The 24528-nt window shown below is 58.3% G+C and overlaps 3 protein-coding genes across 3 annotated transcripts; 2 read left to right on the top strand and 1 right to left on the bottom strand.

The window, feature by feature from the left end:
* Window positions 1-460: 460 nt before the first annotated feature.
* Window positions 461-9223, top strand: BESB_073650 (uncharacterized protein; the record flags this gene model as incomplete). Its single annotated transcript, XM_029365738.1, has 14 exons — window positions 461-1191; window positions 1591-1800; window positions 2103-2380; window positions 2686-3555; window positions 3929-3979; window positions 4048-4507; window positions 5025-5249; window positions 5686-6134; window positions 6462-6539; window positions 6856-7028; window positions 7340-7915; window positions 8097-8197; window positions 8545-8845; window positions 9146-9223. The coding sequence occupies 14 exons, from the start codon at window positions 461-463 to the stop codon at window positions 9221-9223; spliced, it is 4581 nt and encodes a 1526-aa protein (XP_029218222.1).
* A 2025-nt stretch (window positions 9224-11248) lies between these two features.
* Window positions 11249-16045, bottom strand: BESB_073640 (uncharacterized protein; the record flags this gene model as incomplete). The annotated part of the gene is made up of 7 exons (XM_029365737.1): window positions 11249-11313; window positions 11831-11923; window positions 12356-12461; window positions 12906-12972; window positions 13528-13589; window positions 14229-14307; window positions 15015-16045. 7 exons carry the CDS (start codon window positions 16043-16045, stop codon window positions 11249-11251), a joined length of 1503 nt encoding a protein of 500 aa, XP_029218221.1.
* A 3809-nt stretch (window positions 16046-19854) lies between these two features.
* On the top strand, window positions 19855-23989 carry BESB_073630 (tetratricopeptide repeat-containing protein; the record flags this gene model as incomplete). The annotated part of the gene is made up of 8 exons (XM_029365736.1): window positions 19855-19983; window positions 20294-20363; window positions 20644-20828; window positions 21251-21938; window positions 22472-22578; window positions 23035-23166; window positions 23540-23819; window positions 23958-23989. The coding sequence occupies 8 exons, from the start codon at window positions 19855-19857 to the stop codon at window positions 23987-23989; spliced, it is 1623 nt and encodes a 540-aa protein (XP_029218220.1).
* Between the last annotated feature and the right edge of the window lie 539 nt (window positions 23990-24528).

Genomic DNA, 24528 nt, shown 5'->3' with positions numbered 1-24528 from the left:
CGACCGCAAGTTCCTGGAGTCAGCACTCCTCTTTGCCACAGAACTCCAGCAGTGCTTCGATATTAGTTCTGTGCCTTCCTTTTAAGCGCCCCGTAGTTTCTACATGACTGAGGATATCAACTGATTACAGCGCCGACAAGGCTGGCTCGTCGGCATATGCCATGCCATCCTGTCGTGCACCGCGGTGTGCAAGAGACACACCATGGAAATGCATCTCTGCCCTGAGCAGGCAACGTAGTTTATTGTATGTCTTGTGATTGCTGTCACTCTATCTGGCTTCCTGAGATATCCACAGCCGTTCTCTTAAATGATCTTGCTCCCTCTTGTTTTCGGTTTCCATCGTTGAACCTGTCTTGCATGCGGCTGTGATTGCCGTCGCACCGGTGTACGTACGTTACGCCGTTTTGGCCAGCCGCGCGCCTATCGACAAGTCATTTCTTTTTTTGTTCGCTACTGCATCATGGCGACTTCATCCAGCCACACTACTCCCACTTTTCTCGCCACTAGCTGGCAGCCCGCGCCCGCCGCTCCGGCTGCCCGCTCTTCACCCCCAGTCGGCAGTGCGCCCCAGAACGGGGCTCGAGTTTTCTGCATCCCAGGCCCTCCTCTGGCTGCTGACCGTTCATGCAGCCTGTTCACCTGCGGGTCGCAGACCGGTGTCACACGACTGCAGCCTCTCTTTCGTACAGATGGCTTGGCAGAGGCGGATGCAGCCGCCGACCACTGCTCAGCTAGTTTCTCCCTCTCAGCGACAGCTGCAGTGGCTGTGGCACAGAGCGCTGGGTCGCCAGTCGTGGCTGTCGTCCCGATCGATTTTTCTGCTATGGAGTGCCGGCCGGCAGGGATGACAGCGCCTGAAGAAGAGAGAGAGCCCCAGCGGTTCCTGCCCGCCTTCCCCGTCGTCGTCGGACTGGAAAACGGGCAAGTATGGCTTTATGAGTGGCAGCAAGCGGAACCTGGTGGGACAGGAGGCGAGGCTTCTCCATCAGCCCCAAAATGCGTGGCACAACACCTGCTCTGTCGGCAAATGGCTAAGCCCATCACCATCTGCATTGCAAATGTTCGACGGAATGCCGATGTAGATGATGACGAGGAGGACAGCCAGAAATATCGGTTCGAGGCTTACGTCCTCTACAGCAACGGAATGGTAGTTGTGTGGAAAAAGGGCAGGAGAGACCGGAAGGAACTCGGGTAATCTTCGGCGGCTTGCCTGGCGTTTTGAGTGCGCGTTAGCGAGACGCCCCTGGACGGCATGATTCCCCCGGATACCACTCTCTTTCAGTTTGAGGGGGGGGGCGGGGGGGGGGGGGTGGGCTGTTGATCGGTTTTCTAGTGTCAGTCCTTTGCGTGTTTCATAGCGTTCTGCGATGGGAACTGACGGCAGCTGGTCAACTCGGTGCCGCAAAAGATAGCGAGAGTTTCCTACGTGTAGAATGCATCGCCGCTTGCCCGCGCTTCATCGCGCGGGTTATTTCCAGAGGCTCCTTTTTGCGCCCGGCCGGCCGTTGTACAGCTCAGGAAGGGCATCCGGGATGATGCAGAAAAGACATCTTGAAAGACAGACTCCCTTCCGTCGTTTTGTGCCTCCAGGCCAGTAGAGGGTGCAGTTCACATGAGTGTCGAGGCGGAAGGTCGCTACATCGCTGTGTCGTCGAGCACCAGGAAGCTCGTTGTGTTCCGAAGGAAGGAGGCGCCCACCGATGACGACTTCCTAAGTTTCAGCAAATGCTTTGACCAAGAAGTGTTTCGCAAACAGCTGAATTCCGCGTGCGCGGCGGGTGTGCAGCTGCAGACATCGTGGTAAGCAGTGATTTTGCGAGTCACAAACCTGAAGGCGTCGAGAGCAACTACAAACCGATGCTTTCTCGCGCTACACCATTTCGGCGCGGGGGGGGGGGGGGCAGGGTATCATTGTGGATTCATTCGCCGTAGTTCTACGCTTCATAAGGAAGCCGTTTTTGATACAAGACGTCGAGGAAGACACTGTTTTGGCCACATGCGCCACCTTTGTCGACCGGGAGTTTTGCGACACGCCATCGATGCGTCGTACGACACCCTGAGCTCCACTTTTTCTCGTTCTGTCGTCTTCCGCCTGTCCCCAGGCATCCCGATGGCGACTGCCTCTTTTTGCCCGGGGCTTCGTCAGTGCGCATGCTGAAGACGTCAACGATGGCGATCGAGTCGCTCGACTTCGCGTCTTCCGGCTTCGACCCGCTAGTGGTTTTCGACAGAGTTGCCGTCGTCAGATTGAGCCCACTCGCCTCGTCGCCTCGCCACGGAGAAGCAACAGCCACGGCCGTCGTTCTTCTCGCGTCAGTCCGTTCCTCGATCCGGGCCTGGGCTGTGGAGCAGCAGCAGCCGCTCTTCTACATTGAAGCAGGTGCGGGCGTGCCCGCAAACGCAGCGGCAAAGGAAGGCATCCGCTCAGTCAGCCCCGCGGAGTAGGAAGCAGCTGAGGACCCGACTCGCCGCTCTGCTCGTAGTATGTGTAAATTTTTTCTGTCCTCTATGCGGGAAATCCTCTGCTATGCATTACGCTCAACAGCCTGTTTGGACGCTACCCTTGAATTGGGGCAAGGGCAGTGCGAGTAGCCTTTCCAGCGTCGATAGCTACTTGAACTCATGCGTTCACGCAAGCTGCGCATCATTTCGCATCCGTCTAGACGTATGCGGCTGCTTCTTCAGGAAGCAATTCTTCCTCTTCCAATGGAGATCGACTTCTTCAAATAGCCGCATGGCGTTCCTACTCGGGCGCCTCGAACCAAGCAGGCCACGCCTTTTTTTCACCGGCGTTGGAGATCGCTCTTGTTCGCGAGGACGGCGCAATCAGCATTGTCGGCGTCCGTTCTCAGCGTCTCTTGGAGATCGTATCCAAATCGACAGAGACTAGTGGCTCCGCGGCGACTTCTGTGGAGAAGCAGGTGAAAAGCGAGCCGACAGAGAACGTGAGTGAGACGAACAAAGGCGTGAATTCCGGAGGAATGAACGCAGAGGATGAGGAGACGCCTGAGGCGGAGCAGAACGTGCCTGCGTCTCCATCTGGAGGGCCGCAATCTGTGGAAGGCGCGAGCCACGAAGCGGCGGACTCTGCGTCGCCCCCCAGGTCTAGATCTGGGGGCCTGTCTCCGTCGCCAGTTCGGATGGGAGCTAAGGAGCATAGTGACGCTGTGAACAGAAGCGTAAGCGAGAAAAGTTATGGGGAGAAAAGCCGAGACGTCGTGGCTGGAACTCCCATGAAGAAGAAGCATGATAGGGACAGTGAAGACGAAGGGACCCGAGGGCGGCGAAGCGCCTCGGCGTCAGTTTCGCCCCGCAACGGAGAGAAGAAGAAGAGAAAGGAGCGGAAGAACGCAGCAGACTCGACCCCGGTCCGCCGGTTCATCGAGATGCAGGCCGAAGAGGCGAGCGAACACGACGATGAAAACGACGGCGAGCAGTTGTTTGGAGCAGCCGGGGAGGAGGACGGCGAAGAGTGTCCGCACAAAGGCCAGCGGGAGAAGCGCAAGAGGAAGGCACTCCGAGAGGAGCGCCACAAGAAACGAAGAAAGCAGGACGGTACGAAACAGAAAGCTTTGGCTATTCCGTTCCGGCGATGCAAACTCAGCTGCACCAGACGAGAAGACCCTGCGTGTGTCGCGCACAACACCTTTACTTCGGGCTCCGTCTCTGTGCTCATGCATCCAGCAGAAGAAGGCCTCTGGCGTGTGCGCCTGCCTGGATTTGCATGACAACAGCCCCCCCCCCTCTCCCCTCAAACCCTGACGGGCACTGCGCTCTGCAGCGGCTTGACAAGCGGTAGCTTTGCCTCGCTTTGTTGGCACCTTTTGTGCTTCCCTCTTAACGCTCTAGCGCGTATTCGGGTTCCCTTCCGTGCTTTTCTTGCGCACGCATGCATCGGCGTTTGGATGTGTTCGCTGGATGCTTCCAGGCTCGCCACTCGACGGCGAAGACGCGGGCTCGGCGTTGTCGGACTTCGAAAGTGACTCAGCCTTCTCGGGGGGTCTGAGTCGGAGATCTGTGACGACGAGGACGTCGGCAGTCTGGCAGAGGAGAGCGACGCTCCCCCCCTCGACGAGGAGGACGAAGAAGACGACAGCCTGCACACCCTGCTTTCTTCTTTTTCCTTCCTCTCGGGGAAAGACGGCGAGAAGCAAGCCGCCGCCGGAGAGGCTGCCGCCGATGGAGCCCATGGCGAGGCCGCGAAAGACGCGGCGTCGTCGCCTCGCTCTGGAGAGAAGGCGCTGCTGGAGACCATGCGCAAGGCTCTGCTGCAGCTGCACTCCAGGCAGAAGGAGGGGCGGAAGGAGCAGCTGGCGGCGAAGCGCCGCACTCAGCGGCTGCAGAGAGAAAACGCGCGACTTCGCGCAGAGCTCCACGGCCTCCGCAGAACGCACCAGGCCCTGCTCGCGAGAGGCTACGGGCTTGAAGAAGGACGCCGTGGCTGGGAGGTCCACAGAGCCGTGACCCCGGGAGCGTGCAAACAACCTGGAGATGCCGCCACACCGTGGTAAGCAGAATCGCCTGGGTTTTGTCTCTCGAGCCGCTTCGATCGCCTGTTTACGGGAGAAGACCGGGGGGAGAGGCATGCTGTAAGTCTCAGACGCCACCTTCCTGGCTGGTGGTGAAACTGTCCATATCATCTGTGAAGGCGCGCGACTTTTCATCAGCGAGAGCACACGCGATGCGCGCGGGGGGAGGGCGCAGTCCTGGCAACGCACACGAGAGAAAAACTCTCGGCGTCTTCACGGCTAGGCCGTGCGGAGCGGAGGAGCGGCAAGGAGGAAGTCTGGAAAAGCCTTCGCTTTCCCCAGAACCGCTAGCTGCGCCTACTCGCCTTTAGTTTTTTCGGTTCGCAGCGTTCCTCAGCCACGCTGCGAGACAGTACAAATCTGACGCAATTATGAATGAGAATGCAAAACAATCACATGAAAACCAAAAAAATACAGTATTTCTAAAACTGTAATAATTGGCCTCACACACACACGCGTTCTTGCTCTCTGTTTCGCTCCCTTGTGTGTGCGCAGGTGTCTGTTTTGGAATCAGCACGGCCACGTGACGAAGACGACGGCTGGGGACAAGACGACGCTAGAGATTTTCAACTTCTCCCCCGCGGCGGCTCTCTCGGGCACCAGCAGAAAGCGCATCACAGACTACACGAGCGCCTGCATGGCTGCCCTCAGCAAAGTCGGCGTCGCGCTGGCCTCCGTCGGCTCGACTCGGCCTCTGCTGCCCAGTAGAGTGGAATTCAGGTGAGAGCGCGGCGGCGATCGGCGATTCGAGAGCTTTTCGGGGCGCGGGGACGTTGCGGCTTCGCTCGCTGAAGAAGCTCAGCTCTTCCTGCGTTAGTGTATACGAAAGGGCTCTTGCTGACAGTCCTACCGACACGTAGGCGACGCAGTCTGTATGCAGCCTGCAGTGGAGCAAAGGTCTACACAGATGTCGCCGAAACAGAGAGTGTCGAAAGAAATGACGCAGGAGGCCGCGCTGCTCCCCTCCTTTCGTTTGGACTCACTGTGGCTCTGGTTGATTACCAGGCCCGTGTATTCGTGAGCCTCGTTTGGCTCGTCTGCGACCCCTTTCGGCAGGTCTAAAACCTTTTCCTCGGCTGTCGGCGGTTGACCGTCCTTCCGTGCCGTGTTTAGGTGAACAGCGGGTTGCGGATTTTCTTTTGTTTTTCCTTTGCAGGTCGCTCCAAGACTCCTCGCAGTGGACGAAGACGCTGCCGGTGCCGGAGCGCCCGCTGGGGGTGGCGCTGGGCGACTCGTTCGTCGCGGTGGTGACGTCGAGCGATCTGCTTCGAATTTTCTCCACTAGCGGCATTGCGCTGTCGCTCACGCGCCTGCCAGGCGTCCCCGTCGCCGTCTGCGCCAGCCACCAGCTCTTGTTTGTGGTCGTCGCCACGACGGCAGCCTCTGCGGGCGAGGCGCAGCACCAGCGACAGCGCAGGCGACCCGCGGGCGGCCGCGACGCACATGACGAGCGATTCTTCTTCTCCTGCATGCTCCTCCACGTTCACCCCCCCCCCTCCGCGCCGACTGCGCCCTACTTGCTGCCCTTCGGTTGCCGCGACCGCGTCGCGCAGCTCCCCGCGCTCATGGCGAAGGCCTTCCCCGCCATCGACGTCATTCACGAGGGTAAGTTGCACCCGTTTAGGGTTCAGGGTTGAGTAGGCAGCGGCCGCCCGGAGGCGTGACGACGCTCGATCCGCATCTCTGTGCTTATGAAACTATGCATCCATGTATCTGTGTGTAGTATTCGCGGTTCACGCTCGTGGGGTGCCGGGGGTCTGTTCACAGCGCCCGCGGTGCGCTGCGACCGCAATTTGACAACTCTTCGTTCAACGAGCGATGCGCAGGTGGACCGTTAAAGACGGGACCTGAAACGTGTTTTTTGAGGAGAGAGAACGTGCCGACGTCGGCCGCTGTGAAACCGTGTGAGTTTTGTTTTTTCCTCTTCTGCAGGCCCGCTGGTCCTGAACCATCCGCTGGACTGGGTCAACATCTCCACTGGCGGAATGCCGTCCGTGAAAGACACCTCAGGTTTGCATGCATCACTTTGTCTCTCTACCTGCGCCCAGATGTCAAGCCACTACATCAACATCTGTATCTGCCAGAGTCGAAACCAGCAAAGGAAACCTGCGTATTCATATATATATATATATATATATATATATATGTAAACGTATATGATTTTATTTGCATGGTCGTGTACGCCTTGTTCGTCCTTTATCCACCACGAAAAGAGAGACAATCACCGTTATTTGTATGACAGTCACAGGACGCCGGCGTCGCTCGGGGTTTCGCCGCACCTCCGCTTCACGGTTTGTCGATTTGTTTTTCGTTTGTTCGTATTCAGGCCAGGTGTGGAGCTTGCTGCCGTCTTGGGGACGCGCCATGGAAGGCCCGGTGCCCTACAGCCTCTCTTGGCTGCCGATTGTGAATCTCTTCGAAGCGGCAGGCGGCTCTCTGCAGGGCGATGCGCCGCCGCCTTCAATCAAGTTCTGGCCGCTCTACGTCGACGAAGCCAAGGTGAGTAAAGCGACTCGCGGAAGACCGCTGTCAGCAAGAATCAAAGGCCACTTACGTTGGCCTCCCTCCCTCCTGCAGGGAACACTGTAGTCTGTGACTTCTCGTTCCTCGCTTCGTCTCTCGTTCTGTTTTGTACCCTCTAGAAAGGTAATTTCTTCTTCGTTGCATACCACGCCTGTTTGAGCAGCCAATCTTGTCTCTTCGTTGTGCGCTTTCGGCGTCGTTTTCTCTTCCTCTGTCTCCGCCGGCTGCGCCAAAGATCGCTTTACACGCTTTTTCCGGTCGTGCATGTCTCTTTCCTCTGTCTTCAGGGCGAGATCATGGTGGTGCGTTTGAAAGCCTCAAAGCTCAGAGAGGCGTCTTCTGGCGACGCCGAGGAAGCGGAGCGCGAGGCGGCGGACGGCGTGTCCTCGGGTGTCTCGTCGCGGCCGCCTCAGGAGCCGTCGTGCGCAGTCGCCGCGCCTATGTTTGGCTACACGGTGGAGCAGTTGCCGCTGCGTCTGCCGTTCACGGACGTATGGCCCTATATGCGGTGGCGCCAGCTGCTGCTGAAGGACAAGAACTTGAAGGGTGTCGTCGCGCAGACGGGCAGCAGTAAGGGCGACGCCGCGGTGGCCATGGGGGAAGCCGCACTAGTCCCCTGGCACCAGTTCGACGAGGTCAGGATGAGAAATGAAGTCGTGCTGAGGTTCGTCTGCGTCGCGCTGCGCAACTGGGAAGGTGGCGGCGCCGGCGGCGGCGCTGGGGGACCCGAGAATCAGCAGGACGTCCTCAAGATGGAGCAGGCGCAGGAGAGCGTCGAGGCCGAGAAGCGCTTCATGGCGATAGTGAAAAACCACGACAAATTCGCCCTGCGAGAGTTCCTCGCTTGCAGAGAAGACAGACGGGTGAGTCGGCGAAAAAGCTCACGCGCACGAGAGACCGCGAGAAGAGCAGGAAACTGGCTCTAAACGCTCCCCTGTCTTCGCCGAGCCTACGACTCACCACGTCGCTCACTCCTTCCTAGCGGCAGCGGCTGCGAGGCAGCACATCTGCAGTTGTGTGCCTCGTCTTCTCTCGCCTTTTCAGCTGCACCCTGCGGCGCTAGACGTTGCTGTCCGCTTCAAAATGCCAAACGTCGCGTCCCACGCGCGCGAGTCTCTCAACGGCGACACGCGAATGCAGGTCGAGTAAGGACTCACCTACTTTTATATGTGCCTCCATCAAACATACACATATATATATCTATCTTCTAACTATCTACTTATCTATTTCTATCTACCTGTCTATACCTCTCTCTGTCTCTCTCTCTCTCTCTCTCTCTCTCTCTCTCTATATATATATATATATATATATATATATATATATATATATATATATCTGTATGATCGGGTACGTGTGCCCCGCTGAATTTGCGCGGTTGTTGCCTGTCTGCGCCGTTTTCCCCTCTGTTACCTTTTTTTCTCTGAGAGTTTGTCTTTGTGAGTTTGGCGGTTTTCCCTCACGCTTTTGCGGTTTGGCTGCTTGGTGGCTGCAGAAAACTTCGCGAAGCGCTGGAGTGGCAAGAATCCGAGGGCCTCCTGGAGGGCGCGGGCGCGCTTTCGCCTCCGCCAGTGGCCGCCGGCGTCGGCTCCTTGCCGGCGTCGCAAGCCTCGTTTTCTGCGCACGCGACTCGAAGCGAAATCGAAAACCAGCACCCTGCATTCAGCAAGCGAAGACCTGTCGAAGAGCAGGGCGGGTCGCCAGGCTCCTCCCCGAGGAAATTCGCGATGCGCGATCCTCCCCACGCGGTTGCCGGCAAGTTCGGCTCAGGAGGAAAGGCGGTCAACCCGCTTGAGGTGAGAGGCGAGGCCGGGGGGGGGGGAGGGGTGGGGGAGTGTTGACAAAACAGATCAGCATGCAAAACTGCGGACGTGACAGGGGCCTGTCGATTGCATCGGCGCCCGGCGGATAGCGAAGCGAGTCGGCAGAGGAGGGCTCGTGGGATCAGGGATGCCTTAGTCCGGAAGCGCGTGTGTGTATCGCAAAGGACGCACCGACCCCGGGTCACCGGTTTCAACATTTCAAACTTTTCAGAAAGACGCGCCGCCTCGTCGTTTCCTGAGTCGCCATGTGACCTGTTGTGCTTCCTTTTGCAGGCGCCGGAGCGGAAGTCTTGGATGCGCGCGGGGAGCCGCAGCCACCAGAAGTTCTCGGCATTCCGGCAAGCAGACTAGAGCCTTTGAGTGTCTCTCGAGCAATTTTTCTGCGACCCGCGGGCCTTTGATCAGGCAGACCTTTTCTTTTTCAATAGCCTAGAGAGCTCTGGCTACCTGTTTGCTCGCGCGCCATCTTGGGGGAAGGGGGGGGAGGGGGGTCGAAACAGAAAAAAAGCCTTTTTGCCGAGCGGTGCGCAGGTGTGTGACTTGATCGTCTCGAGATGAGTGAAGGATCGCAGCTTGCGCTACCGGGCTAGCAGCTGCATGCAGATCAAGTGTTTAGTGAGGGTTTTGCTTGAGATTCGTGCGAATTTTTCTTCTGAATAGCGTATAGGCATGCACATTCTTTGACAATCGTGGTGTTGATGTGAGCAGGGACAGTCGGTGCGACGCCCGCGTGAGGTGCCTTCTGTCACATGTGAGTATCCCTTGTCTCGCGTTTCAAAAAAAAACGTTGCCGGCGTTTGCCACCTCTTGCACATGTAGATTTCTCCTGACAAAGAGGCTCTCTGTCGAGGCCTGTCTCTGCTGTACCCGCGCGGCGCTCCTGGCAATTCTCTCTCGCTCAGCTCGCCTCCTACCAACCCCTCTCGCCTGCCTGTGGAGCTGCTGCGTCACTTCCTTGCTGTCGGTCCAAGTGAAGCCTTTCCAGTTCCAGTTTTTGCTCGTTCCTGCTTGGCGATACCCGGGCGATTCGGAGTCGCGAGGCATGCACAGAAGTGACGACTATACTAGTGATGCAAAATTGACTCATGACGCGTTCTACAATACAGACATACACGTATATACCCATAAACGGGGTTCGGAGTCACCGAGGCGGAGTATGACTTCAGGCTCAATGTAGGGGTTTTCCCTTGAGTGTAAATGGTAGCCAATAACTACGGGTCGGCGTCGAGGAGCCTCAACACACTCCAAGGGGAAGATACACGTGCCCCCGACGGAACGGACGGGCTGACAGCTGCATCGCTGCCTTGCGGCCCGCAGTATTTACAAAGTCCTTGGGGACTGTGGGGAAATACGTTTTCTTTGCCAACCCCGTCATTCGTGCTGGCGACGTCTGATGCGTTGACGGATACGAGATGGATAGGTCACCGCTGCAAATCCCAGAGGCAGCTGCTGTCGCACGGCTGCGCGCTCGCTGGAAAGCGATTCAGAGGAGTTCCCACTACACCTAGGCGTGCGAGATGCATGACTTTGGAACTATCGTCTTTTGTGCGACTACAGGAAGTCTCGTTCCCACAGAGCGTGGATCGCGGAAGTCGACCTCCGCGCTGCCTTTTTCTGGCGATCCCGGAGACGGCGCAGAGCCTCGTAAGCGCTCGGTGCTCAAGAATTGATTCAAGCGACAGAACTTCAACTGAACTGATACGCTGGGGAGCAGACACAAATGTCTTCGACGACTACCGAGAGGGGTCGACAGCCACCATCCTCTCTGCGTTTTGATAGCAAAGGCTTGCCCGCGCGAGCGCGCCCGCACTGTCGCGCGAGCCGACGGCATTTTGAACTGTGAACGGATGCGCCGCCGCAGACGACAACGTAGCCACATCAAGATGTGCGCACGCACTCTTATGCGCAGGACTGTTGCACGCATTTTCAAACACATACACAGGTACGAGCCTAAGTGACATCGCTACAAATTCCCTCGCAGGACGTGTGCAAATACACCTGAAGAAAGGAAGGACCGACGCAGCAGACGGCCCTCAACGGTGCTCGCGCGCAGTGGAGGACGTCCGCCACAAACTAAGACGTGTCACTCAGGTTCCGCCTTCTCCGCGACCTGACTCCTCCTCCCCCTCCTACAGTCCTAGCAAAATCGTTCTCTGATCCTTTCTCTCTTCTGCCCAAACCCCTAAGTACCAGGTGTCTGCTCCTGCCTGGCCAACGCGCGAAAACGCAGGAAAAGAATTAAATACAAAGGTCTCCTCTTCGTCGCTTCTGCCCGACAGAGTCTGCAAAAACGACGATCGAACGGGAAGTCACGCGGCGGGCACCGCCCGCGCAAAGCGGTTTTCCGGCAACTGAAATCAGACTCTTCTTGCTGGTCTATCCGATCACCTCCGGGTTGTGCACGTAGTCGAAATAGTGGTGCTGTGCACTTGAAGGCACCCCTGAATGCAGCAGAAAACACACCTTCACCAGGTGCTTGGCGAAGCGTGGTCGAGCGACGCGTCGGAGGGCCCTCAAACATACCCCCTGCCGGAGAGCGCGGCACAACGCTGCGCGCTGAACGCAGCTGAGAACTGAAAACACCTGCCCAACACACGTGGGCCCCCCTGACGCCGAGAGAGCGGCAGCGACGCGTATACAGACAAGAGTCGAACCGCGAAAACAGCGGTGGAAGGCGCAAGAACGCAGAACGCGTATGCATCTCGAACAGACGCATACGCAGGGTAGCGGTAGACATGCACCACTGGATGCCTACGCGCATACATGGAAACAGCCTACTCTTTGTTGAGTCCTATACAACGGACGGAGACCTTGACGACGCAGTGATGATGAGGAACCTGATCAGATCGCGGCCCTAACATCAGCGGAGGCGAACGCCCTCGCCAGAAGGAGACGGTAGTGAGTAGAACAACCCCACAATCACCACGCAGCGAGAGCAACGTAAGACGAAAGACTTACCCTTTCTTGAGCAGTACTTCCAAGCCTTGGCATAAATACGCGTCTTCTTCAAGTCTTCCAGGGGAAGCTTTTCTCGAACCAGGCTTTCACTATCTGAAGGCGCACGTAACCACATCCGGGGGAGGAAATGATACAAACGAAGGGAAAGGAACACCGGAGCCGCTTCAGCTCGCCAGTTACACCTCAGACGCATTCTGCTCGGTCTTTACGTTGAGTTTTCGCGGTCGGCGGGTCCTAAAGAGTGGTGAAGCCGTGGAAAGACAGTCACACGGACAGCCTAACCCCCAGCTACAGTTCGTGGCCTCCAGACATCCAGCTGCATACTTAGTAGCCGCATGCTCCCCAGTAGCTACAGAACAGAAGAGATCCGCAACTGGAAGACATATGCGGACATGCGTCTAAGCAGGTACGCACTCTGCAATGCTCCCGCCGGACCGGCAGGCACACAGAGATCGCAGAAAAGGACAGTGCACCTCCCCCCCCCTCCCCCGCATATACAAAAGAAGCCTTCACGCTCCAACGTACCTCTGAAGCAGTATACGCGAACCACCTTGCCATTGACGCACTCGTACAAAACGACTTGATCGCGGCCCTCGGTGTGCTCTTCGAAGTCCACGGAGAAGGAGTGACGCTGAAAGGCAAGAAAATCACACACGACGTGCATACATGCATGCACCCAAACTACATATCGACACGTTCGTTACACAAACACACACTCATTCATAAAAATACATATGTACATAAATATGTATACATGTGAATGCTCATGAATCTGATACGGCGCAGCCCGGAGAGAGTGCGTAGAAGATGTACACACAGCACGACGACAGCGCGAGGCCGCAGGCCACCTGATCGCCTGAATACCCGAGGCGCGTCGCCTCTGAGGGCGCGGCGGCGACGCTTATACCTGAGTGCCTGCAGCTGCTTCGGCGCACCTCCTCAAGGCGGGGCATCCATGCAAGGATTTGTGCACTGGCGCCCTTTTCGGGTCGACTGGCACTGCGGAGCGACACAGATACAGGGAGCAGACGCAAGAAAATCCCCCCCCCCCCCCCCCCGCGATGGCGGGACTTGCCTCGGATTCTTCGAGAAGCAGCCGCTTGTTCACGCGCACTTTCGTCTCTGGCGCATCGAGAACCATTCTGCATACAAAAAAAGGGGCATGAGGATGCTCTCACGGTCCAGAAACAAAACGCGGAAGCGGTGCTTATCTTGGGGGAAAAGCGGCCGCCCCCCGATAAACTCGTGGATGCAGGAACCCTGGCGACGTCGCCTGCGCGCCTCTGCGACTGCGCGACCAGCCGCGTCAGCTGTGGCAAGAACCTCGACACCTCGAGAACGCGCACGCGACAACTTAAACTGCAGAATGTGGGTCTCAGGCGCGCCCACCGCGGGCTTGGCGCTGCCGGCAATACATAATAAAATATATAGTACAAATATATACAATAAAAAATACATGATGTACCGTATATGATATATCAATAATAACGCCGCTTCGATGGCCCCTCTTCTCTCCGCTGGAAGTTCTACACGCTCGTAAGGGCGCGGGAGACGCAGGCAGATCCGCGCCGGCGTCTTGAGTCAAGCAAGGCCCTTCTGTCGTGCGAAAACACGTTTCCCTTCGAAATTTGAATCCTTCGCCCCGGCGCGCCTCAGCTTGCAAAGTTTGTGGCTCTCGCCTTTGCTCGCACACTTACTCAGTCAGGAAAGCATCTCGGCGGAAGCCTCGTCCCTGTCTGTCCTCGGCGTAGAAGTCGTCCTACACCAGAACAACACACACACCGACACCCGCCGTTTGCCCTTCCGCTGGCAATACATGCAGGATACCGAAAACCGCACACGCTCCCGGCCGTCGATCTCCGGCATCCTTCAGCCTCACTGTATCTCAACAGTCAGATCACGACGCAGCTTCACCCGAGGTTACCGCGTGAAAGCTTGACTCCGGCAACTAACGACTCGTCAGCTGGGGCCGGCCTGTTCGAGTCCCGACCCTCGAATGCATGACAAAATTGCACATCTGCTCATCTGCCTGGGGACCTATTCAGTGGCGAGAAATGCAGCGGAGAGTGGAGAAGGCGAGAGATTGAGGGAGCGCGACATGGAAGGCGCAGCCTCATATGCGAAACAGTGTTCCTACGTCGCTCTGCAGCTGGGTTTCCACTCGCAAAGGAGTCCCGAGCAGAGTGAGAAGACAACACCGCTCAGCGCGAGGATACAGTCTTCAAGTCATGCATATGCATGCATGCACTGCCGGCGCGCGAATCGCAGCAGGGACAGAGTCTAAAGGTTCTCGAGACGACCCCCACATAGTTGCAATGCAACGAGGGAGCGACAGAGAGAGGTGTGGCGAAGCCGCGTTTTGATGACTATCGCAGCGACTGGTGAGAGAACGCCTTACGTCTCTGGCGAGAAACATGAGCACATCTGAGCGTCGACTTGCGCGCTTCGACCGGGGCATCTGTCTGACCTCCATAAGCCTGCAGGAAGCAAAAGAGGAGTCTCACACTTGCATCAAATGCCTGAATCTCTGGAATTCGTCCAGGACCCACCACGCAAGCAAACACCACGCAGCTGGACACACATATGCATCGCTGCAGTCAGTTAGTTATCTGTATATGGATCCCTGAGGCCCGATGCGCAGGCCAACACGCCTGTGCAGCCACGATGATGAAAAACAGATTCCCGGCTTCGGTCTGCCGCACGAGTGTCGCAGAACCCCGTTCGCCGGCCGCCAGAGGCAGACGCCCCTCCCAAGCACAATCTGAAGTATTCGGTCCTTCACAGAGGCACCGCCAGCAACGACACGTCCACCGCCTTGTTTCCGCTGTGCGGCAGCCCCTCCAGTATACAAACGGCGGCGCTGCGCCCGCCGAGCCCATCGCTTTGGCGTGCAGATGAGAGCGGCAGCCCTCGACGCAGACCGGCAGCGACCACATGCCAGTAGGAGACCCCCGGTGTCAGCACGGGTCACTTGACCAGTGACAGGGCGACGGGCTCTCACAGTGTGCGCGCCTCCCACCGCAGCCTCACTGCATCTCTGTCGCCTCAGAGGTGCCCTCCGCCCAACCCGCCCCTGTTCAGTCTGTGCGCGCTCTCGCCGTCAACCCCCAGCAACCCCGGTTTGTGGAGTTTCGGTTCGGGGGGCGGGGGAGTTCCGTGTGATGGCCGCAAGCTTCCTGCTCACCTGTCTGCAAGCGTCGCAGCGCTGGTACGCGAGGCATCCGCGGCCCCCGGGCTGTGGTCAGACGGTGAGGGACTCCTCTTTGATCGGCCGGTTCGCCCGTCTCTGCTGCGTCTGCGATCCTCGCTTTGACTTCGTCCGCGAGCCCTGCGGCCGCTGCGGCTCCTGCTGCGGTCGTTTCGTCGCCTGGGGGAGGAGTCGCCTGCCAGCCTTCGTGAGCCGTACCGATCGCCTCTTCTCCCCGGGCTTGTCGATCTGTTTCGCCTGCCGTCGACGTCGCTTGGACTGCCGCTGCTGCGCGATCTCCCCCTTCGGCGGTCTTTTCGGCTGCTGCGCCTGCCTCCGGTCGGGCTTCCGCCGTCGCCCCTGTCTCTGGAGGAGTCCCTCCTGTCTCGACCACGACGCCGACTGGCTGCGCTGCTGCTGCGCCCTCTGCGCGACTTGCCGCGGCCGCCAGACGAGGAACGAGAGGAGGCGCTGCTTCTGCGCCGTCTGTCGTCGTCTCGGCCTCTGCGGAAGCCGTCCCGAGAACTCGAGCGCCGGCTGCCGCTGCGGCTTCTGCTGCGCCCACGGCTGCCTTCGTCCATCCAGCGAGCGATGCCGGAGAAGGTCTTCACATCGCCGTTCAGAGAGGAAGAAAGCGCGTTCGCGCCTGGTAGCGAAGAGACTGACGCCGCTCCTGCGTACGGATTGACGCGAGGCGCGCCCAACGCGGCTCCAGCGGCCGCGAGGGCCGTGGGCGGAGCGTCGTTTGCGCGACTGAAACCAGGGCTGAAAGACGCGCTGGGGAGTGACAGGGAGGAGCTGAGGCCAGCTGGCGGCTGAGGCGCTGCAGCGCGCCCCCCAGTCAAGCCTGAAGAGACGGAGGAAGACGGCGGGACAGAAGGGGCAGGGGCGCGGGCAGCCGCGGGCGTTGGCGCAGCCGCGGCGCCGTTGGGAGTCGAGGCGGCGCCGGCGTTTTGTCCTTGAGTCATCCACGCCGGCAGGACCATGTGACGCCCCCGCCCACCAGCCGGCGGGCGACTTTGCATCATGGTGAAGAGCAGAAGAAATCACGGGCCCGGAGGGAGGAAATCGTAGCGGAGATCGCCGCAGCCGGACGAGTCAGCGGCGGGGGGCACGGGGAAGGAGGGATCCCCGCAAAAGAAAGGCACACACGAAGGACAGGAGAAGCAGCCGACGGAGTTTTAAGCCGACTCGACCCGATCGAAAAGGCCGGGGAAAGCCGGAAAGACCAAAGAATCTCACAGAGATGGAGGCGCAGGCGCACGGGGCGAGAATACGAGTAGTGTTTTCCGCACTGGAAGGCGCGGGGCGCGACGGCTTGAGAAGAAACGCAGACAGATTTGCGGGTGGAAACGAGCGCCCACAAAAAAAGCATGCAAAGGAAGACATGCAAACCAGCAAACTCGCTGTTTGCGAGAACAAACGGAGGGGGAACGGAACACGAGAGAGAAGAAAATGTCAGATGAGGCAAATGGTGGCGGGCAGGTGCGCGGACCGAAGAGAGAGGAGAGACAGAGAGAGGGGCGTCGACTAACTGCGGCTGTGGGGGCAGAAGATGAGCTTCTTCGCTCTCCACGGGCCTCGCTCTAGTTCTTTACTAATTTCTTTTTGCGTCAAGAGCTTTCAAAGAAAAGGCATTCACAATGCGTGATGGGAGAAGCGCCGCTCTGTGGAGAAGCAGACAAGGCGAAACTCCGGGGGTGATGCTTCTTTTCAATCCGCCAGCAGCTGCTGCACTGTCCGCCAGGGCAGCAAAGAGAATGGCGCGGAAAGTGACAGCCAATCGCTCAACAGTGAATTCATTAGGGCGCTTCAGCTAACCTTCAAAAGACTGTGAGATCTGCAAGCCTCGTGGCGTTGGCATGTTTGCATATGAGTAAGCGTCACGTTTCCTTTGCCCTGCTGCCGCCCCGCGGTGACCGTCCCTCGCTGCCTAAACGCCTACCCAGAGTCCCCTCGCTCGTCTCTCCCCAACGGACTCAACGCAGAACTCGAAACTCGCGACTTGAGCTACAGACACTCTTGCGCCCGCTTTCTCAACGAAGTGCGCTATCCGACACGTGCCTGAACCTGTCCCCTGACTGTGAGCAGGGAAGCGAACTGCCATGCCACGTCGGCAGCGAGCAACGTCTCCGCTATTGGTAGGGATTTCCCTCACCTACTGCTAACCCTGCTCTCCACCAAGCACCTGAGATAGTGGCGATATATCTTAGCACGCGTTTCTCGAATCTGAATATGCATGCGTTCTTATGGCGCAAGCGCGGAGAGGACTTCAGCGCGAACACCGCATAGTTTACACTAGTGTGATCATTCTGGAAAGGCTGAAGAGACTTGCCGTCACCCGGGGGGGAGGGGAGGCGGGGGAGTTGGAGGGGACGAATGAAAATATAGCCTGTCAAACTGCCTGAGTAGGGCTACCGACGCTTACCATGAAGAGCTAGCTTGAAGATGCTCAACCAGAAAGCCGCCGATCGCCGAAACGGCGATGTGGGGGGTGCACTGAGGCATGCGTCGAAGAGCTATGGGAGATGCATCAAACGCTCTTGGAGCGGCAGCGCCGACAACAGTGTATTTTCGAAAGCACCAACGCCACTAGTCACGCTTAGCACCTTCTCTGCGGCTTCGCAACGCACCATGCATGAGTTGTCCGCTAAAGCTCGGCGTGCATTTCAAGGTGGCGATTAGAGTGACCAAAGCACGGTTTTAAGCTTGCAGCTTCTCCGCTATGTGCCTGAAAAACCGTGCTTCTTCGCTAGCGACGCGACCGCGGCTTGTCGTAGATGCACCAAATTAATTCGAGCCCTGAAACCAATACAAAGAATATGCTGCTCAAGGCGCAAGAGCCGGCGGCCACTCCGGAACTACAACTACTACGCGATGGAGCGTTGCTGTAACCGGCGACGCTATTCGTTGGTTTTTTCGAATGCCGCATTTTCCGGCGGCCCTACGGGCGCCGGAAAAATTCGGACCACGGCAGGGCGCCATAGCTCGGACGGTATGGCTCCGGATTCTGGAAAGTCTTTTTAACGTGCAGTGAGTACGAGTTCGAGAGGTAAAGCTCCATCCTCAGTGACTACAAACTTGCGACGCATCCCACCCGTTGCCTTCATACAGACCGACGGCGGACGGCGCGCACACTTGGACGTGAGCAACTATTGCCCCTGAATGATTTTCTCTAGGCTGTCTTCCGGCGTCCAACGGCCGGAGTCTCAACACAACCATGGGACAACACCTACTTGCGGCAGTGCGAGTGTGGAGAGAGTTTCGAATGCCGGAGCGAGAGTGTCGTGACAGCTCATGAGAAACCCTGGTCAACTTGCTACGTGAGCGGCTCAGCCTGCTCAATAGGAAAGCTCGCAGCACAACCCGATGCAATACGGGAGCGGACGCCGACCGACGCGCTTGAAGCTCTGGCGGCCACCCGCCGTGTCTCTTGCACATCTTTCCATCCGCCAGGAGATCCCTTCCTCGCACACACCTGTTGCAGTGACTTCCCCTGCATGCTGCATACCTGAGCGTGCGTGTTGACGTATTTTTTACACGGGTTAGAATCAGCTACTTGCTTCAGCAGCCGCCACTGCGTGCGCCGCGCCAAGTCAGCGATACAGGGTTGAGTTATGCCAAGTCTGGAAAGCGAGGGACGATGCCAGGTTCGCTGTGGGAAGTGCGACTGCCGGAGACATGGACTACTAGAGGCGGGCTCCCTGGCGGGCTGTCACCCTTCATTCTTGCACCTGCGGCGGCCAGTAGACACCCTGCTGGTGCAAGCGAAAAACGCGGAGGATTGTTCTTTAGGAACCGCGGAAACAGGCAAGTACAGCGGCAGTACTTTTCCAGTTCTCGTGCGGTGTGAGAGGCTTCTGCGGAAGGAAACCGAGATTTCAGTCTTTTACATGCGTTGCGCCACACTCAAAGTAACTTGCGAGCGCCCCACTTTCTAGCTTCTACCGACGCTCGCACGCATGCTCACTTCTTACAGAGGGTACGATTCGTGGAGGGATGTCGAGACATCCTGCGCGTCGCCAAATTCTGCGGAGACTATGTGGAATGTAGCGAGAACGAGTACCACCGTGTGTGGCAGACGCTTGCAAGCACCAGAGGCGGAGTTGGGTCGGCGATGCGACTGCAGGCTCACGGGCGGAGGCGGCTCTTGGAGCAGCATATGCATCGCACATCTTTCACACTGATGGTTGAGTCACACCAAGAATGACGCGATGTGCCAATAGCAAGGCGGCTCGCGAGAATCCGAAAATCTAAGGGCGGTCGTATCCCGGCCGCCGCGTCCGACTAGCCGCGACTACGCGTTTGCATGCAGCTGCACATCTGCGAGTAAAAAACGAGTTCCGTGGTACACTCCCAGATCCTTGCGCTCAAGCGTCCCGACGATCTTTCCTTTCTTCCAGTTGCAGTTGTGCGTCTCTTTATATCTTGCGGACGCAGCGTTTTTCCTTGTGCGGCCTTGTATATCTGTAGATGGCGTCTGTGTGTTGGGCAAAAGCGGCGACCCGGCAGTAGCGCGGTTTGCGCGACATCGGCGACGACTGGCGGCGTGCGTACTTCACGTTCTGAGACAAATTACACATTTATCAGAACATTCTCTGCTTCAAGAGCTTTGGAGGAACAAGCAGCTGGCAACCTTCGTCTCCGTCCCTCTTCGTGCGAGGATCGTCGGCTCAGAAGTTGTGTCGCCGGTTTGTCGTCGGTCTCCGTACACTTGTCCTTCCCGGCTTAGTGTAGGCCTGGTTTCTTACAGACCTCTGCCAGTCTCCGGCAGCCCGAGTTGGTGCGAGGGAAGTCACTACAGGCATCCTCGTCTGTTTTTAGCTCACGCCACGACATGGCGCAGGAGACCGACAAGCTGCCGGCGCCAGTCGCCGCCGCCGCGGCCGAGGAAGCGAATGAAGGCGCCAGAAAAGTCGCGCAGGCGGCTAAAGAGAAAGAAGAAGGGAACGAACTGTTCAAAAAGGTATGTTGTAGGCGCCTGGCTTCTGATCCTGAGAGGCATGGGCCTTCGCCTTCCCGGATGCTGCAGTTTCGCCAATGCGTCAACTTCGTTCATTGCTCGTCTAGGGGCCTCTCCAGCAGTGCCAACATGTGGAGACATGATTCACAGCGTGCTCCAGTAGGCCACGCGACGAGATACTGCGATCAATGCTGTGGCGTCATCACTCGTAGAGCCGGCGCTATGTCCTCAGGGGTTTGCTCCGGTCGCGCAGAGAGACACCTTGTCATCCATTCGAATTCTCCGCCCTTTCTGCTCCTCGTATGCCTTCCAGGGCCAGGTGCCGGAGGCGATCGAGGTCTGGCGCCACGCGCTGAAGCTATGTTACGAGCTCTCTGTCTCCGGTGAGCTGTCGGCAGCAGGAGCCTTGACGACCGGCTTTCGCGGCACTCTTTACCTCTTTGCCTCTCCACTTTCTCGCGTCTGCCGCACTTGATATCTTTCTCGCAATCCACGCTTCTCTCAGTCGCGCTGCCATGTCCACGCATGAGCGAATACCTACTCGCGCAGTCCCTCGATCCCTGACATGTGTTTTGGCTCGGCTTCGGCTCCGCGGCTCCTTTTCCGCTGTGGAAGAGAGGCGGCTCACTCCGCCGCCACCTTCTCGTTTCGCTGTCTCCACAGGCGACGCGCCGAATCTGGGCGAGATGTACGACCTGCAGACCGCCCTCGAGAATAACTTGGCAGCCGGACTCCTCAAGGAAGGATCTTACTCCCGCTGCTTGGACCACTGCGACAACGTGCTGCGGCACGACCCGCAGAACGAGAAAGCGCTGCTGAGGATGGCCAAGGCGCACATCGAACTGCAGGTCAGCGCAGCGCGCAGCTTGTAGTGCTCATGGCTGCTTCCTGGCGACAAACAGTGCGGCGAGAGGGGGGGGAGGGGGAGGGAGGGAAGGGGGGGAAGAAAAGAGGGGGGATGGGGCTGCGCACCGCCCCGATCGCTCGTCCTCTCTCGGTTTCCTCCTGCCTGTTGGATGCAAGTGCTCTTGTGCTGTTCTTGGCCGCCGTGTTAAGTGCACTCTCAGAGCGTAGAGAGGATGATAGCTAATGCAGAGACACAGCCAACTGAACACCATGTGTTAGTCTAACAGAGATAATCCGGGTACCGACCGAAGCCATGTTTGACCAAGACTCCGTCGCTCGAAAGCGTTCTCTCGCTCTCCAAACGCTTTCGGCGGCTGCCATCCTGGCGATGTTTGGTGTGTCTTCGCCCCTTCTCTATCTGCAGGAGTATGCTCAGGCAGAGGAGACGATTCGGCGCCTCCGCGAGGCTCGCCCCGACAACGCAGAAGCCGCCTCGCTCCAGCGGCGAGTTCTCGAGGTCCAGAAGGAGCACCGAAGGCAGGAGAAGGTGCTGTATCAGTCCATGCTCAGCAGAAAGGGAAGGGAGTCTCACTCGTTGTCGGGATCGGAGAAACACGAATCAGCGCCCGCACAGCCGAGCCAGTGGATGTGGTCGGTGGAGTTCCAGCCCGTGGATCGAGACGCGACTGTGTGGAGGGCGCCTCACTCGCTGGAGAGCCTCACCGAAGAGTGCAACTTTCCACTGACCCGAGGCCTGCCTTTGACAATTCTCTACGCGCTTCAAGCGGCCGACGAGGCTCGAAAAGCGGCGCTAACGAGGCAGGCCCAGACGCGCCTCTCGGCTCAGTCTGGAGGAGCCCAGAGGGGAGGCGACGGCGGCGCGACCGCCGTCGCAGCTCCCTCCCCGTCGGGGCAGACGGCGGCGACGGCCGAAGCGGACTGCTGGAACTGGCGGTCGATACGCAGAGACGTTCTCTGCGTCCACCTGATTGGAGTGACTAGCGCCCACGAAATGGGGTGCAAATTCACCGTCCTCCTGGAGCGCTGGCCAGAAGTGAAGACGCTCATTCTCGTCTTCATCGGCTTCCTCGGGAGCCACGGCAAACTCGAAAGTACGTTGGGAAGCTGACACGGAAAGAAAACGCGGGCTGCGAAGAGGCGCCAGGCGCTGCGTAGATCAGTCCCCACAGACGCTTTCTCAGCGCGAATAGCAGTGCCCAGCGCGAGAAAGAGAGATGATTCATTGGTTCGCTCGCGGTGGCAAGGAAGAACTCAGAGTGCGAGAGAAGCTGGAAGGGAGCCCATTTGCCAGAGGAAGAAGCTGAGACACAAACTGGAGACGACGACGCAGCGGACGCGGCTCTACACCCCGAATACCCAATGTACCTGCACCTGCGCACATATAGTAGTCTATGTGAGGTATACGGAGTGGGTCTGCCGCCGGCGCGTCGGGGAAAAGACGCCCCCCGCGTCGCTGTTCTGTTGCAGAGGACTCGCATCGCATGACTGTTCAGAGCGACAGGAGCTCAGCTGCGCTTCCAGTGCCGGCGAGCCTTGTTGACCTGTGGCCGTGTCTGTCTGGTGACGCGCATGCCCCCCATGGCGTGAGACTGCAGGCGCCGCTTGTTTGCTTGTTCCCCTCTAGAGGAGCTCGAGCGCGGAAAGCTCCAGCCGCCCGCCGTCGTCAGGACAGAGGACGGCCGCGAACAGCTGGCAGTTCCCTTCAAAGGCACCTACGAGGAGTTTGTCCAGGTAAAGAGAGAGAACTTGCAGGCGACCACGCAGAGCTTCGAGAAAGTCGGGAGCGCACACCTAAACGTTTCTTCTTCCTCGTTCTCCTTACGCCGGCAGTCGCCTTCGGAGGTTCGCCGGCACCATATTGACAGAGGAACTGTCCGCCTGGGCAGAGAATCGCTTGTGGACGAAATGGGCCCTGAGGCAGCACACAGACACAGAGGAGGCCGGTTTGATGGGGCTCTAGCTGCGTTGGCGCCAGCTAGACCGACGCCTCCACGGATGCGCGCATGACGGTTTGCATCGTCTTGGCTAAACGGTCGAGGAGGGCGCGAGTCTGCGTCACGCCTGCCGAGGGGGCGGAGGGGAGGGCAGCGGGGCGGTTGCAGCTGCTCTGCCTGCGGCCGAAGAGCCAGGAAGAGGCGCGACGAACTGTGTTTCTGTGTTTTGCGTGTGTGTTTGGCGTCGCCTCAGGCCGTCCCCGGAGTTCTTACAAATCCTGAATGCACATTCTTCCCCGACTTTGCGGTCTTGAGCACACCGCTGTTTTCTCGGGATGTCGATTCCTGGAAGCCGGCTCTGGCTCTCCTTCTTGATTCGGACGTCGTAAGCTAGCGAGGAGCGAGAGCGGAGTCGCTTCGTGTGCTCTGCCCCTGCCTGTGGCTGCCCAGGACAGCCTTTTCCCTTTGTAGGAGGAAAGCGGACGCTCTTCTCAGGAATCCTGCGGCATCGATTTGTCCTTGTTGGGGGTCATTGGTTGCCCATAGGCAGTCACATTTCCGTACGCAGGAAGTCTCAAATACCCGTGAAGCAAGCGATTGCGTGCCTGGGGGGGGGGGGAGGGGGGACGATATCGAGTTTCTGAACTCATAGACGCGCAGCGAGGACGCGTGTGAGATTTGATTCAGCACAGATATTTTCTCCGTCCGGGGCTGCAGCCATTTTCAATTCAGTCTGGCGTTTCGTATGGGCGCTTCAGCTCTCCATTGCGACAGTCAGCGGCCCCCTGCGGGAGTCGGTTGGAGCCGAATCCCGAGAAGACGAGGAGGTCGTGAAGAACGTTGGCGGCCGCATCGTCGTGCCGACTACGAAAAACGAGTTTCCGATCATTCTGCGGGTGCCCAAAGAGGCCCTCAAAAACCGCCAGGGAACAAGCAGGGACGACAACCCTACGGAGTTCATTGGGAACGAGTTTGCCGAAGACGAAGAGGCTGCGAAAGCCGCATCCACGTCGGAGATCTTGGGAGCGAAGCATGCAGGTGAGCACACTGCGAACAGAAGTCCCTCCGACGCTCAGCCTCGGCTTTGCAAACTAGGGCCGCAGCCGCGGGAAGGCGTCTAGTGGCTTTCGGTCTTAATCCGGCGATGTCCCTCTTGCGTTTCTTGCTTTTTTGCAGCGTTTTTCGTGTTTCGTGGCCGTGCGAAGTAGCCTTTTGATCAAGCTGCGTGCCGCACGGGCACTACGAATAAGCCTCTTGGCATGATTGGCGGGAACGCAGGGGGTCGCGAAGAAAAGGAAGCACTCGTTTTCAAAGTCCGCAGAAGATAGCGGGCCCCTGCATGCTTCTCCGCCCTTTGCGGAATACCTGTAAACAAACCCGCCACCGATTCCCCCATGGTGTCAAGCTTTGCTCACGTTCAGCTGTACGCGATTCGCCTCGCGCGAACTCACTGTGAACGATTTTGCTTCGGCTGCCCTCTGCTGGGTTTGCTGCTGACATCCGGTTTTGCTGCCGTGAAGTCTCGCATCGTGAAACTGACGGAGGACGTTCACGCGGCACCTTTACAGAGATACTCTTGATCTACCGGTCGTCCTAGGCTGTGGCAGTTGTACCGCCTACAGATGATGAACTCTAGCTCTTCTCGACGCGCGGCTGAACTCTCTTCAAGAACTAAACGTGTCGCCGCGCTGCGAGACCTGGCGAACTCCAGTACTACAACAGGCTTAGAGGCATAGCTCTCGCCTTA

Source organism: Besnoitia besnoiti, assembly GCF_002563875.1.
Source record: "Besnoitia besnoiti strain Bb-Ger1 chromosome Unknown contig00007, whole genome shotgun sequence".
Classification (NCBI taxonomy): Eukaryota; Apicomplexa; class Conoidasida; order Eucoccidiorida; family Sarcocystidae; genus Besnoitia; species Besnoitia besnoiti.
The sequence above is the reverse complement of the archived record's forward strand: the minus strand, read 5'-3'. Positions and strand labels throughout refer to the sequence as shown.